Source organism: Dendrobium catenatum, unplaced genomic scaffold (genome assembly GCF_001605985.2).
Source record: "Dendrobium catenatum unplaced genomic scaffold, ASM160598v2 fragScaff_scaffold_1355, whole genome shotgun sequence".
Classification (NCBI taxonomy): Eukaryota; Viridiplantae; Streptophyta; class Magnoliopsida; order Asparagales; family Orchidaceae; genus Dendrobium; species Dendrobium catenatum.
The window spans coordinates 883,920-901,912 of NW_021319817.1; the positions used below are offsets into that span (position 1 = coordinate 883,920).

Genomic DNA, 17,993 nt, shown 5'->3' on the forward strand with positions numbered 1-17,993 from the left:
TTATCTTATCATCCCCCGCAAGCTAACGATAGGTGGCTGAACAGTTAGCTTGGAACGAAGATTGCTAAACCGAAGAGAAGAACGTGACTTAGTGAAGAGGTTAGCTGGTTGGTCCTGAGAGGCAATATGATGAACTGTAATTTGTTGCCTTTTGATGTAGTCACGAATAAAGTGATAATCTATTTCGATCTGCTTTGTACGAGCATGTAAAACAGGATTGACTGCTAGAGCAAGAGCTGACACATTGTCACAAAAGAGCTTTGTTGGAGATGAATTAATACCAAATTCAGTAAGTAAACTTTGCAGCCATATGATATCACAAGCTGCAGTGGCGATAGCCCGATACTCAGCTTCTGTCGAGGAATGAGCAATAGCTGTTTGCTTCTTAACAATCCATGAGATCAAGGTTTCACCTAAGAAGGCACAATAACCAGCAATGGATTTTCTATCAGTTGAATCAGAAGCCCAATCTGAGTCAGAAAAGGCAGTAAGTTGCAATGTGGACCGTAGAATGGGTAATCCATAATGTATGGTGCCTTTAATATATCTGAGAAGCCGCTTAAGCAGTTGGAAGTGAAAAAGCTGAGGATGATGCATGTGCTGACATAAAAGATTAACAGCAAACATGATATCTGGGCGGCTTAAGGTTAAGTAATACAATGAACCAACCAAATTCCGGTAGAGTTCCGGATGTGGAAAGGGAACTGAGTTTTCAGGTGAAACCCAAATTTTAAGGGGTAAAGGAGTGTTCACGGGACGGGATTCAGACATACCAGCACGGTTGAGAAGATCTGCAACATATTTTGACTGATTTAGATGTAGGCCATTGGGTTGTTGTGTAACCTGCAAGCCAAGGAAGAATGAGACCGGACCGAGATTCTTCATATTAAAGATCATTCAACAGCTTTGCAATGGAAGAAGGATTGGATCCCGTGAGTAAGATGTCATCGACATATACAAGGATATACATACGAACATCGCCGTGATGATATAAAAGGAGAGATTGATCAGCCGTGCTGTTCATAAAGCCATATGTCAGTAAATATGATGAAAGAGTAGCAAACTATTGACGAGGAGCTTGCTTGAGTCCATACAGAGCCTTCTTAAGCAAACAGACATGATTTTCTTTTTAGGATCTACAAACCCTTTGGGTTGTGACATATAAACGATTTCATCAAGATGTCCATGTAAAAAGGCATTTGAAATATCCAATTGTAAGACAGTCCAATTATAGGCAACGACAAGTGTAAGAAGAATACGAATTGTTGGAAATTTGGCAACTGGACTGAATGTATCATGAAAATCTAAACCAAATTCTTGTTTAAAACCTTGAGCTACCGAGCTTTATGGCGAGCAATTGTCCCGTCGGAGTTGAATTTGGTTTTAAAGATCCACATACAACCCAATACATTTTGATTTGGTGAAGGAGGTACTAAAATCCAGGTACCTTGTTTTTGTAAAGCATCAAACTCGATACTCATAGCCTGATGCCAAGTTGAAGATTGAGCAGCTTGAGTGTAATTGGTGGGAGTAGGTGGTGTGACAGAGTGCTGAAGATCAAGTATTTTGGTAGGCTTGAGTTTGCCAGATTTGAATCGTGTAACCATAGGGTGTTGAGAAGGTATAGTAGGCTGTAGGGATGGTAGAGCTGAAGAAGTATTGGGCGGTATAGGCTCAGCTGTAGGAATAGAAGAAGAAATTGGAGATGTGGAAGAGAGATTTTTTGGGTTAGCAAACGTAGTAGTTGAAGATACCGAGTTGGTAGGTGGTGATACGATTGAAATCGGGACAAGCATAGATGGTGGAACATGAATTGGAGGTGTTGTAGGAATGGGAGGTGATATAATAGCATGAAAGGGAAATTCAGATTCATGAAATGTGACATGACGAGATAAATAAATACGACCCGTAGGTATATGAAGACATTTATAACCTTTAGAATGAGAGGCATATCCGAGAAACACACAAGAAATAGTGCGAGGAGCTAATTTATGAGAGAAAATAGTGGGTAACAAAGGGTAGCAGAGACAACCAAAAGTGCGTAAATGTGTATAAATTGGTGGTTTATTATATAGAAGTTCATAAGGAGACTTATGTTGAAGTATTGGGGAGTATAAGATAGGCTGCAGTTTCAAGAGCATCAAACCACCACTTTGTAGGAACATTAGCATGAAATAGAAGAGCACGAACAGTTTCAAGTAAATGACGATGTTTGCGCTCAGAGACACCATTCTGTTGAGGAGTATAGGGACATGTGGTTTGGTGTATGATGCCACACTGGATCAATGTGGATTTGAAGGTATTACTCGTATATTTGCCCCCTCGGTCTGATCGAAGAATTTTAATTGGTTTCTGAAATTTCCTCTCAACTAAAGATTTAAAATGCAGAAACTTAGAAAACGTATCGGATTTATTAAACAAAGGATAAATCCAAGTATAACGAGTAAAGTCATCCATACATCCGTGTGTATGGTTGAATTGACAAAATTGAGGAAGGATCCCATACATCCGTGTGTATTAATTCTAAAAATTTAGTCCTAATAGAAGATAAAGAAAAAGGAAGACGAGTACATTTAGCACGAGAACAAGCTGAACAATGAGACATACTAGGAGAAAGTTTTCTGATATCTATTTCTTTAGAAAGAAATAACCGAGTAGCCACGGAAGGGTGTCCCAAACGTTGATGCCAGAGAGAGGAAGATATGTAATTGGCCGTGAGAGCTGGAATGTGAGATCTGTCGGGTGAGCTAATAGGGTAGAGTCCTTGTTGACTCGGACCTCTGAGGAGGGTCCGGTTGGTCCGGGAATCCTTTATAACATAGCCTTTGGATTCAAAACATACAAGGCAAGAATTATCTTTGGTTAGTTTATGAATAGAAATTAGATAGGTGTGGGACATGAAAAATTTTAGATAAATAGAGCTCACGAGAGGGTGTGGGGAGAAGGCCTTGATCGGTATCAGAGATAGGTAAGAGCTGACCATTTCTAACTTGGACATTAGAACTACCAGAGTAATGTTGAGGTTGCTGCAGTTGAGAAACATCCGACATGAGATGATTACTAGCTCAAGAATCAAGGAACCAATCTGCAGAAACTTGATTGTCGGTTGCCATATAAGCTTGAGGTGAGGACTGATAGGTTGTCCAACAATTCACAGCTGAGTGACCAGATTTTGCGCAAATCTGACATTCAATAGAGGAGCGGGGTGGTCAACCACCACGATTAGAGTTATTAGCAAATTGTCCAGAGCCGGAGTCAGTACGACCACGACCACGTCCAGATGCAACAGAGCGACCACGGTTTGAAGATTGATAGGATCCACGACCACGAAACCGCCCTCTTGTGGTGGCTAAGGCATACGTCTGATCTGAGGAGGGTGACGTATATGTGGCCCGGGCTGTCTCAGCGGCGATATTAAGCTCCTCACTACATAGGAGCGAATAAAAATCATCAAGATTTATCGGTTGTAACTGAGTACGAAGAGCCGTTTTGAAGCCTTGATAGGTCGGTGGTAGACCATTGAGCGTGTATAGTATTATATCTTCAGTGGGTACAGAAGAACCGATTGCGGTAATAGCATCAATTTTTTGTTTGATAACAGACAAGTATTGGACCATAGATTGATCATTCATTTGAATATGATGCAACTCGTTTTTCAACTGTAATAAATGAGATCTGTTGGACGATTGAAGTCGGCGCTCAATGGTAACCCAGATCTCATGACAGCTATCTAGGTTAAGCACATACGGAAGAAGGGATGATCCGATTGTAGAATAGATGGCAGCAGCAAGGTTTTGATCAATTAAAAACCAAGTGTAAAAGAGAGGATTGGGAGATAATCTGCCATCTAGATTTTTTACTTGTTTGGAACGTTTTGAAGCTGCGCCAGTAAGAAAGTCTTCAAAACCATTAGCCAAGAACAATTAGTAGACTTGAGCCTTCCAAACTGGATAGTTTTCTGTGGAGAGCTGAGTATTAACTAAGGTCTTGATAGTGGACATGAAGAACTTCAGCTTGGGCGGAATGGTAGGATCACTGTCGACGGCGACAGTGTGAAGAGTTGCTGAAGAAGAGGAGGAAGATGAATTCGCCATTGCAGAAAAGAACTATTCCGAAGGCTTTGATACCATGTAGAAATCCTACAAAACAAGGATTAGGAAAAGCAGAGAAATGTAAAACACGAAATGCAAGAAAAGCTTTCGATCCTTCATTTCATCCGTGAGAGACAAATGCTACAGTGCAGCATTATATAAAGAAAAGGTTTGTTAGAAAGGAACGGTTAGGATGAAGTGGCAGTAATCCCACGATTAACACATAATCCAGTAATTTTAATGATTGTTAGCGGTTCAGAGAAGTGGAGCTGTGAGCCGGCTTATCAATAGCTGTTATCTTATCAGTTCCTATTATTGTCTTTTAAATGTTAATTAATTTGCATAATTTATTGAGCCTCATAGCTTACCAGTATTTTCTTACGAGTTGTTATTACAGGAAAGGGAAAAGAGAAAATTATTTCAGATTAATTTTGCAAGTTATTATTATTATTTTTTTAAGGTTATCTTTGTTAGAAAGTCTACTTGTGAGGTATGAAAATATTTCAGAAATGAATTTTATTTGGATTTTCTTAGTGGCTCTGTAAATATGTTTATTGAAGTTTTAATTTATTAGTTGCTTTCGTTGATGTATTAATTGAAATATGGTTGATTGTCTTATATGAATTTTCAATGTGAGAAATTGTAATAAATGTTTTGAGAAGGAAAAATATTATATTATGTTCACTCTATGGTACTGTTAAAGGGTACTATGAGGTGTTACAAATATGTTGCTGAATTTATGTTTTTTTTCCTAATAATATGAATAATATCCCTTTAAGTCTGGATAAATTGATTTATTCTTGTAAGCGTTAAAATTAGAGTATTCCAATATCTGATTTAGCGCTTTAAGTGAATTTACCCCACCAAAGCTAGTGTGTGATGGTTCCGACCATATTGCTTATACCTTGAAGAGGTAAAAGTGGCTAAAATGGAGGAAGAGTACTTGTCCAACCCGCTTTGAATGTCGTCTCTGCTGCAATGAACTCGCTGGTGTTGGTATTTGAGGAAGAAGAAAACAACAGGAAAGAGGACCCAGTTTGATGTTTTTCACTAACCCGTGAACCTAATTTCAGATAAGATACCATGGACTGGCAGAAGCTAGTTACAGAACATCCTCCCCCCATATTTATGCTTCTCTCCTTTGGGTATTATTTGTTTCTTATTTTTTTTCAGTAAGTAATTTGTTTTCTTTCATGTGTGCAATGAATGAACCTTCTATTGATATCAGCAATGGATCGAGGTCAAACGTTTTATGGTTTTAATTGGGCTTAGAGGCAAATAATATGAACTAACAAATTCAAGGGTGTTATTTCATATTTATTAATATGTCACATTTGGTATTTTCTGTGTTTATCATTCCTTTAAATGATTTATTTTGTTTTCAGCAATGGCATTGTTAAAGTTAAATCATAATTTTTTATTTTTAATTGTAGTGCTTCTCTTCAAATTACTTTCTCTTTTAGCCTGTAAACGTGTTGCATTCTGTACCATCAATTATAGTGGTTGAGTTTTAGAATTGATCTATTTTTTTGAGAAACTCATTGATAAATTTAGTTGAATATTTGATGAAGATTACTTAATTTTGATGACACGATCTTTCTCAAATTTTAATAATGATTTTTTTTTTCTTTCATGCAGGGTGTGGGGTTGAATTTAGAGAATGCTCTTGCGTTTTGGAGAGCTGAGTTCTCACAAAAGGTTCTGTTGCTTCGAAATGTTTTTAGCTTTCAGCATTTCTTGGTTGACTTGTTTGTGATTATTACTGCAAATGCCATTATTAGCTGAAAAGGGACTTAATCAAGCCTTTGAATAGTTACAAGCATCTCATCACCTTTCATTCATTGGTTAATGGTGGTTTAATTATGCGTATTTTCACAAATTTGACCCAAAGTAATTGGGATTAGGCTAATGGTTATGATATTTTTCAGTAGATGTAGATATGTCAAATTTTGTTTTCTGGTTCCAAGAATGTCATTAGCTTAATTTTAATATTTGTTATCTTGTTGGTTGATTCATTTCTTCTTTCTACATATGGACCTGTACTGTTATGCATATTGTATCATCAATAATATTTTATTTGAAGTTTGACCTTTAGTCCCATGTGATTGATGTCTTCATGCTTCTTGGTTAGTGGACGTAAATATACATCCACGTTCTCCTTGCTACTCCTTTGTTGTTCTTGATTTTTAAGTTTATAGGCACCTTATAACTCACCCTGTGCTGTGTGGCTATTTAAATTGATATAGTTCTCACTAGCCACTTGGACAGATCAGTGCTGCTTTCTTAAAGCTTATAATGCAGTTTTTATATTTTATTTTGTTTGAATATATGGGAGATTGCATTCAAAGGTTGACAGTGTGGTTGATTTATCTTTTCCCTTTTTTTAACTATTGAAGTTTGTTTTGCAACTCGATTGGTGGCTATGATAATATTTGATTTATCCATGAATTAAGGTGGAAATGATACCATAATAGCGATTAGGCACTATTGTTTCTGACAGGAAACACTTGAAGATTTCGAGTAATTCCTATCAAGAGAGCAAAAACAACGAGAAAATGCTTCTAAACTTGAATGGAAAATAACAAAACAGTAATTTTATTGCATGAAATCCAATAATACGGAAAGGAAAGAGCAATGTACAATTAATCCTCTATTCAAGAGGAGGATTGTTCTCTCTGAATTTCTAGATGCCGCTAGAGCCTAAAGGAAACATAACCCTAAGAGATCTCAAATTTCAACCAAATTCAAGATGCCCTAAGCCTACGAAAACAAACTAATTAATGCATACAAATCAAAAGGAAATTCCTAAACAGTCACTACCACTACAGGAAAACCCGTTATTACCGGTGGACTAAATCCGCCGGAACACATAGATAATCCGACGGAACCATAAGTTTCCGGCGCACGTTTCGGCGGAAATGCATACGCCGGTTTCGGTCGCGTCGATAAATTTTTTCCGACGAATATAATGCGCCGGAAAACTTTCCGGCGCACTTACCGACGCCTTACCGGCGTAAAACATCGGATTGGTGCTGATGACTCACAACCGATAAATTCCGGCGACATATGCGCCGGTAAGTTTCTGTCGGATTGTCCGTCGGTAAGTACCGGCGGACAAAACGCCGCAAGGTCGCCGTAGACAACCCAAGGCTTTGTTTGCGGCGCAAAATTGGCGCCGGAAAGAAGCGGCGAAAATGGCGCCGGAACATGCGCCGGTAGTTGCCGACGGAAGGAAGACGTCGATACGTCCGATACAATTCGTTGTATCGTTCTTTCCGGCGGATTTCCGGCGTACAATCCGCCAGAAACCTGTAGCATTGACAAAAAAAAATTCCTTCCCAGCCAACAATCAAATTTCCACACCTGCAAACGAATACAAATAACAATTCCACAACATTTCAATAGTAACATTTCAACAGATTAACATTTTATAACAAATTCACAACAGTTTATAACATTAAAAGAAACTGTTCAATAGTAACAATCAACAAAAAAACATCAGATTAGAAAGAACTGTCAATAACACATGTTCACAGAAATAAATAAGTTCATGTAAACCTAAATTAACTCACTCTGAATCCGTGGATCCTCCTCAGGTGGAGCTACGTCTTTTTCATTTAGCTGATCCCTCATCTTGCCTTTCAATCCAACAACTGATTGTGTTGTCCGTACTTGTTGATTGTGCTTGCAGCGAGCTTGAACCTGTGCCTGCCAGCTGAGCTTGCCAAATTAGCTTGTGCATGTTCCTTACTTATTCTAGCTCAGCTTGAAGGCACTTATTTGTTGAGCTTGTAGGAAGTCATGAGAAACGGATCGACAGCTGGATGCAGTTGGGAGGTCATCCCCCTCGTATGCCGTGAGCTTTGCGCACCTAAGTCATATACTTACCATGCTCGCATTCTCTGAGGCTGCGACAGATGCGATACTCAGAATACTCCACAGAGCCAGCGAGAAGCCTCACCTGATCGGCATGAGTCTTCACACAGCGTGTATAATCCTCCTGTGAATGTATATATAATATAATAGTTATTCTTAGTAAACTAAACTTAAAAAATTTAAACTATATAATAAATATACTTACATCGGGCTTTTCTTGATCTCTTCATCAATCCACGGTTTGTCCTGCTGTCCTTAGAGCTGCAACTATGCAATTCAACAGGAGTTTTCTCTACCAGATCCGCTTTCTGTTAGGAAATTAAGAAGGAATTTTATTAATAAGATTAAAGAAAAATTTTAAAAAATATTTAAAATTCAATTAGCCAAACGACGCCTGGATCACTATGTGGAACAGAGCCGCATGTATGAGGTGAACTACCCAACACACCAACATCAGAAGCTCTGTTCTGTTCGATTTTGAATCCTCCTCCTACTGTACTCTTCGCTGCCCCAAAGCTGCATTCAACTCAGCCCATATAACCTCTCCTCCACAATGTCGCTTCCCGACTTTCTGAATATTGTGTGAGACTGTGATGTATGTCGCGTATTCCGAGTAGCCTCATCCGCTTCTCAAATTCTTTATCTAATCTAGGGACGATTTTGTCTGGGGCAGCCAACAAAAACTCTTCTCTAGCAATCAAATACATAATGACATATAAATTAAGATTATTAGCTTAAGTAAAAGAATAAATTCATTATTAACTCATAAGAAACTAAACCCAAAAGTACCTCAAACTCTCTACAACACATCTTCCGGACTCCTTCGGTGACTTTCTTCCAAGAAACATAAGGAACGTAAACCTGCTCCGTATGATGTCCCCGTATTTTATGTGTCGGTTGTTTTTGATGGGTAGAACCTACAAAATAAAGTTATGTAAAACAATATAAAATATAAAATAAAAAAAATTCGTTAGTTTAAATAAAAGAGACTGTACGTACGTGTCACCCTCAGGTGCTATCAACATTCTACATCTGTCTCCTGCTCTGCTCGCAGCTGCTGTCGAAGTCCCAGCTGCTGTCGAAGGTCAGCTGTAGCAGACTGATGGGTTGTTGGGGATAGTATGGTGGAGCAATATGGTGAAAATTGATAAGTAGGAGGGGCACCAGCATACGGTGGGGGTGTGTAGTATGGGTAGAAAGGAGTACTCTGACTGAGATCTGGTGAAGAAAATCGGGGGTCTGGTGAGTAAAACTGCGGGCTAAACTCTCATGAGTGGGTAAAGGCTGTGTAGCAGCTGCTAGCGAGGTGGTCCCCTCAGTACGTAGTGGCCTAGGTGGTCCACTAGTACTCTTCTTAGTGCGCCTGTTAAATATATTTTTTATCAATCCTCTCTAGGCTCCTCACTGAAGCATCTGCAATATACATAAAAAAATATATTAGAAATATGAGAATAACAAAATTAAAAAAAAATGATGCAGTGCAGTAGCTAAAAAAAATACAGTGAAGTAAAATGCAGTGAAGTAAATATTGCAGTGCAGTAGCTAAAAAAAATGCAGTGAAGTAAAATGCAGTGAAGTAAAATAAAATGCAGTGCAGTAGGTAAAAAAAATTTAAGTTACCTTATGTTGTTAACCTCATCATTTGTTGATTCACTTGCATAAGATATACACTCCATTGCTATCAGATTCCATCATTACTTTTCTCTATGGTTAGACTACGCCTCCTCTAACTGCAACTTCGCTCTTATTAATTCTGATTTGGTCATCTACATTGATTGGGAGATTTTTTAAATTGACATAAACTCTTCTTGATGTGCTGATGGCTATTGAGGTGGTTTTCTCAATTACTCTCTTGGTTTTTGTCTTCATAACTATCAGCCATATCTTGTTTGCCCTCGTACTCCGCTTGGATAGTTAGCATAATAGACTTGAACTTGCCTGACTAGCATGATGAAAGGATTAAACTTTGCATATCTTTCTAGCTCCGCTTTACTTCTGTTATACCGTAAATTGGATGACTTTCGTGCCTCTATTTGGTAATGGATCAAACCATTCCACAATTGAAGAGATACACAGTATTTGCTCTGACCGGGATATTCAACCTCTAATATTTCTTGTAATACCCCGTAGTATTCAGAATCATCTCCTGTATGGGTGTTCCTCTTACACATAACGCCCTAAATTTTCTGTCTCCTACCTTCACACAAATTTTTGTTTGGAATTTATAACCTTAGGATCTCAAATATTTGATAAACATTTTACTAATCTATTTGGTCCCAAGCTAACTCAGATAACTTGAATACTGCGAACTGTCTTCAGTGTGTACCTTTAAATGTAACAAGATGTTATTGTTACTAAATATTAATTGCAGAAATAATTAACTCATTAAGTAAGAATAATTATCTAAAATATACCGTATTTTTAAACCAAGTCGTGAATTCTTTTTCCATTATCTTCTGGACTTCTCCTTCTTCTGATGTACTAAGATCCATCAATGAACCTCCTACAAATTCCATATCTTGAGTTTAGAACACAGTCTAAAAGGACACCGAAAATATAAAACAACTTAACTCATACTAATCGAGATATGGCTCCACTTCATACAGTTAAGCAAGATGTACAATGTGAAACATGCCATCTCCATTCGGTCAAATAGCGCACAGTGCTAGCGCCTAAAGCGTTCCCCATTCCATTGAATACAGATATCTTAGAGGATTTACCAACATTTTGAGATGCTGAACTTTCACCTGATTGAGATAATTGTTTCAAAATATATACGAGCATAAACTGAGTTGTCTCATATATTAAATAGCTTCACAGATAGAGCCTTCGGGTCGTGATTTGTTCTTAAGCGTCTTCTAGTTATTTAAATATCTCTCAAAGAAGGATACATCCACCTATACTGAACAGGTCCCACCAACATAAGCCTCATATGATAAATTGAACAGGTAGATGCTCCATAGAGTCAAAAAATCCTGGAGGAAATATTTTCTCAAGTTGACACAAAATGAATGGAATTTTGCTTCTCCATAAGTAAATCAAATTCTCCACATTTAATTTAGAAGAGCATAAATCTTTGAAGAAGACAATTAGCTCGATCAGGGGCTTTAAAAATCTGATCTGGAAGATAATCTAAAAGCAGTGGATAGTAGATCATTGCATGAAGATTGTGACAATCATTGACTTTTCATCCGAATAATCTTCCATGATCTTATGTCAAGACACCTGCTTAGATTGGAAGAATATCCATCAGGTACTCGTAGATCTTCACCCATTCACAATTGCTCGTTTTTTTGCTCTATAAGTTAATGTGAATGGAGCTTTGGGTTTGAGAAATTTTCCCGCTCCACCATCCTTCAATTCCAAAGCTTTCCTTCTACATAATCTCCTTTAAGTCCATCCTTGCTTTTATATTATCTTTCGATTTCTCTTTGATTTCCATAAATGTATAGAAAATATTATCAAAAACATTTTCTCTATATTGCATAACATCCAAGTTATGTCTAATCAAGTTTGGTTCTCCAATATGGCAAAGACCAAAAAATACTTTTCTTGGTCCAATTATGGTTGACTGCGTAGGACTTAGGGTGCGTCGATAGGCGTTGTGGGTGGATTGGGGTGACATTCCCTAGACGATGCAGTGGGATAGAGTGGTGGTATAAGATGGATTCGCGAGCGTAGACAGGCGCCCGTGTACTCGCAATGTAGTGATAGACCGCAGAAACAGGAGTATGAGCGCTGGTGGAGAGCATGGTGTAGCATAGTAGGTTGGTGCTGACGTGGGATCGACAGTGTCGTGGTGCCATGTCGAGAGATACGTGCTGAGATAGGTGATGCGGCCGCAGAGCCATTGGGACCATGGTGACATGTGTAATAGAATTCGTGCTAGCAGACGATGTGGTAGAAATTATTGAACTGGTGCCAAGGTGCGGTATAGACGTGTGCTTATGACAAGAGGTCCGCGAGGATTTTATGTCTATAAAGCATGTAGATGGTAGAGTGCTGGTATGATCAATCGGATGTGCACAACATGATCGACTACGGTTTCCGATGTGCTGGGTAGCTTGCACTTGCACGTAAGAATCCCCGGACTCAGTGCGGCACTAAGGGATGCTTCTCATCACGGCAGGAATCTCGTGAGGCATATTGCAACGCTGGCTGTAGCATGTGAGCAGCGTGATGCGGTCAGGCCACCGGTTTACTTCAATAATTAGCTTATAATATCCATATTCTGCATTGAATCTTTCATCTTATATGTGGAGATTCCATTATGATGGGCAAGAACTCCACTCTTTCAAAAATTTTTTCACTACTGAACCTTGGAGGATGCTGAAACATCATCATTTTATTTTAGTAAACGCTTCTTTATTTCGCCTGAAAGATGAGTTTGAGGCAAAAACATTCGATGGCAATCGAACCAAGTGTTCTTCACCACCATACTTTAAAGTGAATGATTTTGTATTTTCCATACAATACGGACAAGCTAACTTGCCTGAAGTGTTCCAACCTGAGAGCATACCATATGCAGGAAAGTCACCAATTGTCCAAAGTATGTTGGCTCTTAGTGTAAAATTTTGTTTCGTGGAGATTCTATGTACTTGCTCCCTCTTCCCTAATAACTTAAATCATCAATTCAAAGTTGTAAGATACGTCAATCTTTAATTTGATTATGTGGCCCTGAAATTATAAGTGACAGAAAACCATATAAGGAATAGTCATACATAACTCTGGAGGAAGATTGTAAAGAGTGAGTATCAACAGGCCAACATGAGTACGGTGTAGCCGACTGACTAAATGGAGTAAAATCATCTGCGCATAAACCTAATTTGACAATTTCTTGTTCTGCCGCGAATGTGGATGTGTACGATCAAAGTGCTTCCAAGCCTCTGCTTCTGATGGATGTGTGATAACCCTTCTTGTGGAAGTGATCATTATGCAATCTCATATGTGCAGCAGATCTCATGATGCATATAGCGCGTTGTAGTCTCGGAATTATTGGAAAGTAGAAACATCCTACTAACAGGCACATCCTTCTGCTTCCTTCTATTCTAGATTTTGGTTTAAATCTTAGTGCATTGCAATACGGCATACAATTTCGCGATATCTTCTTTAAAGTATAACATGCATCTATTCACACAACAATCTATCTTTGTGTATGTCAAACCAAGTTTGGAAACTAACTTCTTTGTCTGATATAGATATGTAGGAATTAAATTATCTGTCGGATTGATTTCCTTAAGCTGGCCAATGAATTGATTAAAAATCACGAGCAACATTATATTCAGCCTTGATGCTTAACATTTTCAGCAAGACACAAATAATTCTGAGTGAGTCGTGCACCCTTTCCAATTGGTCTGCTGGCAGCCCTGCAATAAGTCATAAAAATTTTGTGCCTCCGTATTCGGTAACTCTTCTGTATTTTGTTCAGTTTGTATTCCAGTTGCATCATGAACTAATTCCTCAAGATTTGGTCGGATGTTTTCAGCCTCAGCGCATTTACTACTTGTGAAAAGACCGCATTGATAATCCAATGTGGCTCATACTCCACCATGAGAAGTCCAATACCATACCGTAGCATGAATCCTCTGCGATACAGATCAAGCAGTTACATCATCTGGTTCTAGGTGCACTAGATTTTTGTGTTTAGAACATGGACATCGAAACTTTCCTTCTGATATAAAGCTAGGCAGCTGTTTCGCTTGCTGAATGAAAAAGTTCACCCCATTGATGAATTCATCTGTTATGTCTTCCGAGCCTGAGATACATCGTTTATTACATCCAACTTTTTTGATTTTCTAATATCCATAACCTATATATAAGAGAAAAAAAGTAATGGATTTATATATATAGATCTAATAAGACATTAATAGATGTTTATATGACCAAACCATCTAAGGCGACTTTCTCTAATCTTATCTTCCACTGGAGCTACTCCAACCTTTTCACGTATATGCTCATTTCGCATCCTATCTCTAAGGGTCAAGCCACTCATCCACCTAAGCATCCTCATCTCTGCCACATTTAACTTAGTATTATATATGCTTCTTTTTTAGTGGCCAACATTCGGCACCATAAAGCATTGCAAGTCTCACCACCATCTTATAGAAATTTCCCTTAAGTTTGAGGGGGAATTTTCTATAACACAATAAGCCCGATGCATTCCTCCACTTCAACCATCCAACTTGAATTCTACTAATAATATCCCCATCTATTTCATCATCACTCTGAAAAATAGATCAAAAATATCTAAAATGTGTACTCTTATTAATGATTTGATCACCAAAAGTCACAATTGCAAAATCACAATTGCACTTCATATAATCCGTTTTAGATAATATCCACATCTATTTCACCATCATTTTGAACAATAGATTCGAGATATCTAAAACATATACTCTTTTTAATGACTTGATCGCTCAAAGTCACAATCCCTCCACTATATCTATTATTATTAAAATTACACTCAATATATTCGAATTTAGATCTACTCAAATAGAAACCTTTAGACTCTAAGGTTGACTTCCATAGTTCAAGTTTTCCTTCAACTCCCTCTCTAGTTTTATCAACAAGAAGAATATCATCAACAAAAAGCATGCACCAAGGTACATTATCTAGCAAATGTCTAGTGAGAACATCCATGACTAAAGCAAAAAGATATGGACTTAAGACTAATCCTTGATGTAACCCAACCGAAATAGGAAAAAATAAAGAAACAAAATACCTTCCGTTCCGTCGGCGAAGAGCGACCCTCAGCGGCGCGCGAGCAGGAAAGAGAGGAAAGGATGCTCGGCGAAGTCCGGTGACCGTCGGCGACGTCAGTCCACAGCGAGCGACGGATGGCGACGGGCGAAACACGCGAGGTGAGAGAAGGGAAGGAAACGAATGAGCGGCCAGAGGGGCTCGATGTCGAAAAATAGGGCTTTCACCGGCAGACGTTCCGGCGGAGTAAACGCCGGAAATAAGATCCGCCGTAACGTGCGACAGAAATAAGTCGTTGAGTTTAAATAAGCCGACGGAAGTTCCGTCGGTAATGTTCGCCGGTATGTTTCCGCCGCAACGTGCGACAGAATCGGTTCAGAGCTCGTTTTACCGACGCATTTGCCGGCGAATGGGACATCGGAAGATTTCCGTCGTATTAATCGTCGGCAAATGCGTCGTAAGTTTTCCGTCGCAAGATTTAGGAACATTCCGCCGGAAAATTCGACGGTAATCGCGTGTTTTCCCGTAGTGTACATTCAAATTCCCTCCTAAACTCCCTTTAAAAACCCTTCTAAACCTGCTCTGTTGGCGCTTGCGGTGCGATCGGCTTATAGGAGAGGCTTATGTTTCCGCCTGGGCCGGTCCCGTATGGACCGGCTGGACCGGTCCAACAATACTCCCCTCCCAATTATCCACCTTATCCGCAAGGTGGAAAGACGACACCCTCCTCCATTCCTTCTTCATCATAAACGACAAGAACCTGAAGAGTTCGGTCCTTATATCTGTGCTGCGGCGTATATCTCTCATCACATCTGAAACAGAGCCCCTTTTCTCTCTTCTTCTGTAATTCTATCTCTGTGAGCTTCTTGAAGTTATCCCCAGGTCTTCCTCCTGTAGTCTTTTTCTTTGAAGTCCTCCAAAGAGTATTCGGTACTGGCTCCTTAGATTTCAATAAGGTGGTGATCATCCTGTATGGGCCTCCTGAGCTGTTGCCTCCTATCTCTCTCTACAGGTGCTTCTGATCTTCTACCAATTGAGCTAGCTTCATAGACTCTCCCAAGTCACGAGGCCTCATTACTCTAACTGCTGCCAGGATCTCTGGTGTCAATCCTTTCATGAATTTCCCTCTAGCATTGCCTCAGAAAGGCAGTCCAATCGGCTAGCAAGGTAATCAAAAATCTCCCAGTACTCTGTCACTAAATCATCCCGCGTCAAGGCGAAGAAATAATCGTAGAAGTCTCCTCCCCTGCCGGTTTGGAAACATTTTATCAAACATTCCTTGAACTCCCTCCAACTCCTTATGGTTCGTCGCATGTCCCTCCATTGGTACCAAGCCAAAGCTTTCTCTTTCAAACATAGGCCTACTGCCGTCAGTCTCTCCTCCCCCGTCAACCTATTGACAGCAAAATATCTTTCAACCTTGTAGATCCACCCGTGCACATTCTTCTCAAAGATTGACATTTACAATTTTCTCACCCTCGGATCGCCTCTATTCCCTCTGTTCCCTCCATAATTTCCCATTCCCCAAAAGGGTGGTTCCCACAAGTATCCCAATTATCCCTTTTACATTCATACCCCAGCTTTTCATCAAATTCATACATTCTCCTTTCAAATTCAGCACCCCTTAGATCTTAATATACTCCTCTCCTTTCAAATTCAGCCCCCTCTTCGATCATAATTTCTTCTTTTCCTATCAAAATCCGCATCTTTCCTTCCAAATTCAGCACCCCTTTGTTCTTGCCCTACCTCGCCACGCCTCTCTCCATACCCTTTCCCTAGGACTAGGCTTTAGGGAAGGTATTATCTCTTCTCTCTTTCGAGTCTCTATCTCATGTTCTTCCTTATGACTTCGGCTTAGAGTTTTCTCCACTTTCCTGGCTATCGGTGACTTCCCTCACTTCCGACGAGATTTTTTTTGTTTGGGCTCTCGAACACTTTCTTCAACATCTCCCAGGATGAAAAAAATTGAATCGATCTTATCATGGATGACTAAAATTTCTTTCTTTAAATCTAAAACTTGAGTTTGTAAATATGAAATTTCAAATTTCATTTGTCTGATCTCCCCTTTGAGGCATTCCTCCAATGCATCCATTTTCTTGGCTGTCATCGATACCAGGATTTTTGTTGGACTAAAAATCTAAATTTAAATTCCGAAAAATAGTAAACTCCTCTTCCCCCGGCCCAAAAACAGCTGCTGAAATTCACAGAAATAGCCCCCAAAAGGTCCTAAACTTTGCTCTGATACCAATTTGATAGAAAACACTTGAATATTTCAAGTAATTCCTATCAAGAGAGCAAAAACAACGAGAAAACGCTTCCAAACTCCAATGGAAAATAACAAAACAGTAATTCTATTGCATGAAATCCAGTAATACGGAAAGGAAAGGGTAAGGTACAATTGATCCGCTATTCGAGAGGAGGAACGTTCTCTTCCAATCTCTAGACGCCACTAGAGCCCAAAGGAAACCTAACCCTAAGAGATCTCAAATTTCAACCAAATCCAAGATGCCCTAAACCCAGGAAAATAAACTATTTAATGCATACAAATCAAAAGGAAATCCCTAAACAGTCACTACATTCAAATTCCCTCCTAAACTTCCTTAAAAAACCCTTCCAAAACTGCTCTGTTGGCGCTTGCGCTGCGATCGGCGTTCGCCTGGGCCGGTCCCGTATGGACCGGCTAGACCGATCCAATGGACCGGTTTAATAGTTTCCAGGATAGTTTCTGCCTTTTTGTTTTCTATATTTATTTTGCTTCACCTCTTAGCCGTAATACCTTTTCTTATGTTATTGTGATTAATTTCTCTCTATCATTTTTGTGCCTTCTTCACTCACCTCTACTCTTTAATCTGTCCTCTTCTTTTGCCATCTTTATTCCTCCCACATTCTTAGTTGTCTCTTCTCCTCCTTGTTCGTACTGCTCTCTACACTGCATTTTCTCTTACCATTTGTGGCTTTCTGCTACTTCTTTTTTTCAATATATATTTTTTGAATTATTATGCAGAAATTTTCAGTATTTCTTACATTTTATATAGCTTTGCTTCAGTATACATGCTTTTTGTTTACCATAAGTTTGGCCAATTATGCTGTCTAACTTTATCAAGAATTTACCTAGTCTTGTCTACAGATTCTGGTTAACCTAATGATTTGTGGGCTCCGAAAATTTGTCCCCAGCCTTCCCGCCGTGCTGTTTGTGCTTTTTTCTTTGGCGAGGGGAGTTTTAACGGAATTAAGTTTCGGGGTAAATTTTGGAAGGCATATGGGTTTGTAGATAATACACTCTCCAGAGATTTCGCCCTCATTTTGCGAGGACTTTATGATGAGTTC

The 17,993-nt window shown here is 39.2% G+C and overlaps 2 protein-coding genes across 2 annotated transcripts in view; one reads left to right on the forward strand and one right to left on the reverse strand.

The window, feature by feature from the left end:
• Window positions 1-885, reverse strand: LOC110095421 (uncharacterized mitochondrial protein AtMg00810-like). Its single transcript, XM_020820959.1, has one exon. It carries the CDS (start codon window positions 883-885, stop codon window positions 1-3), a length of 885 nt encoding a protein of 294 aa, XP_020676618.1.
• A 4,838-nt stretch (window positions 886-5,723) lies between these two features.
• LOC110095422 (probable DNA primase large subunit) overlaps window positions 5,724-17,993 on the forward strand; it is a 39,143-nt gene continuing 26,873 nt past the window's right edge. The window contains exon 1 of the mRNA XM_028699663.1: window positions 5,724-5,789. Coding sequence (XP_028555496.1) covers window positions 5,724-5,789 — 66 coding nt within the window. The remainder of the gene's footprint in view (window positions 5,790-17,993) is intronic.

Excerpts from the sequence above, each read along its gene's own strand:
- LOC110095421 (XM_020820959.1), bottom strand. The coding sequence starts at position 885 with ATGAAGAATCTCGGTCCGGTCTCATTCTTCCTTGGCTTGCAGGTTACA.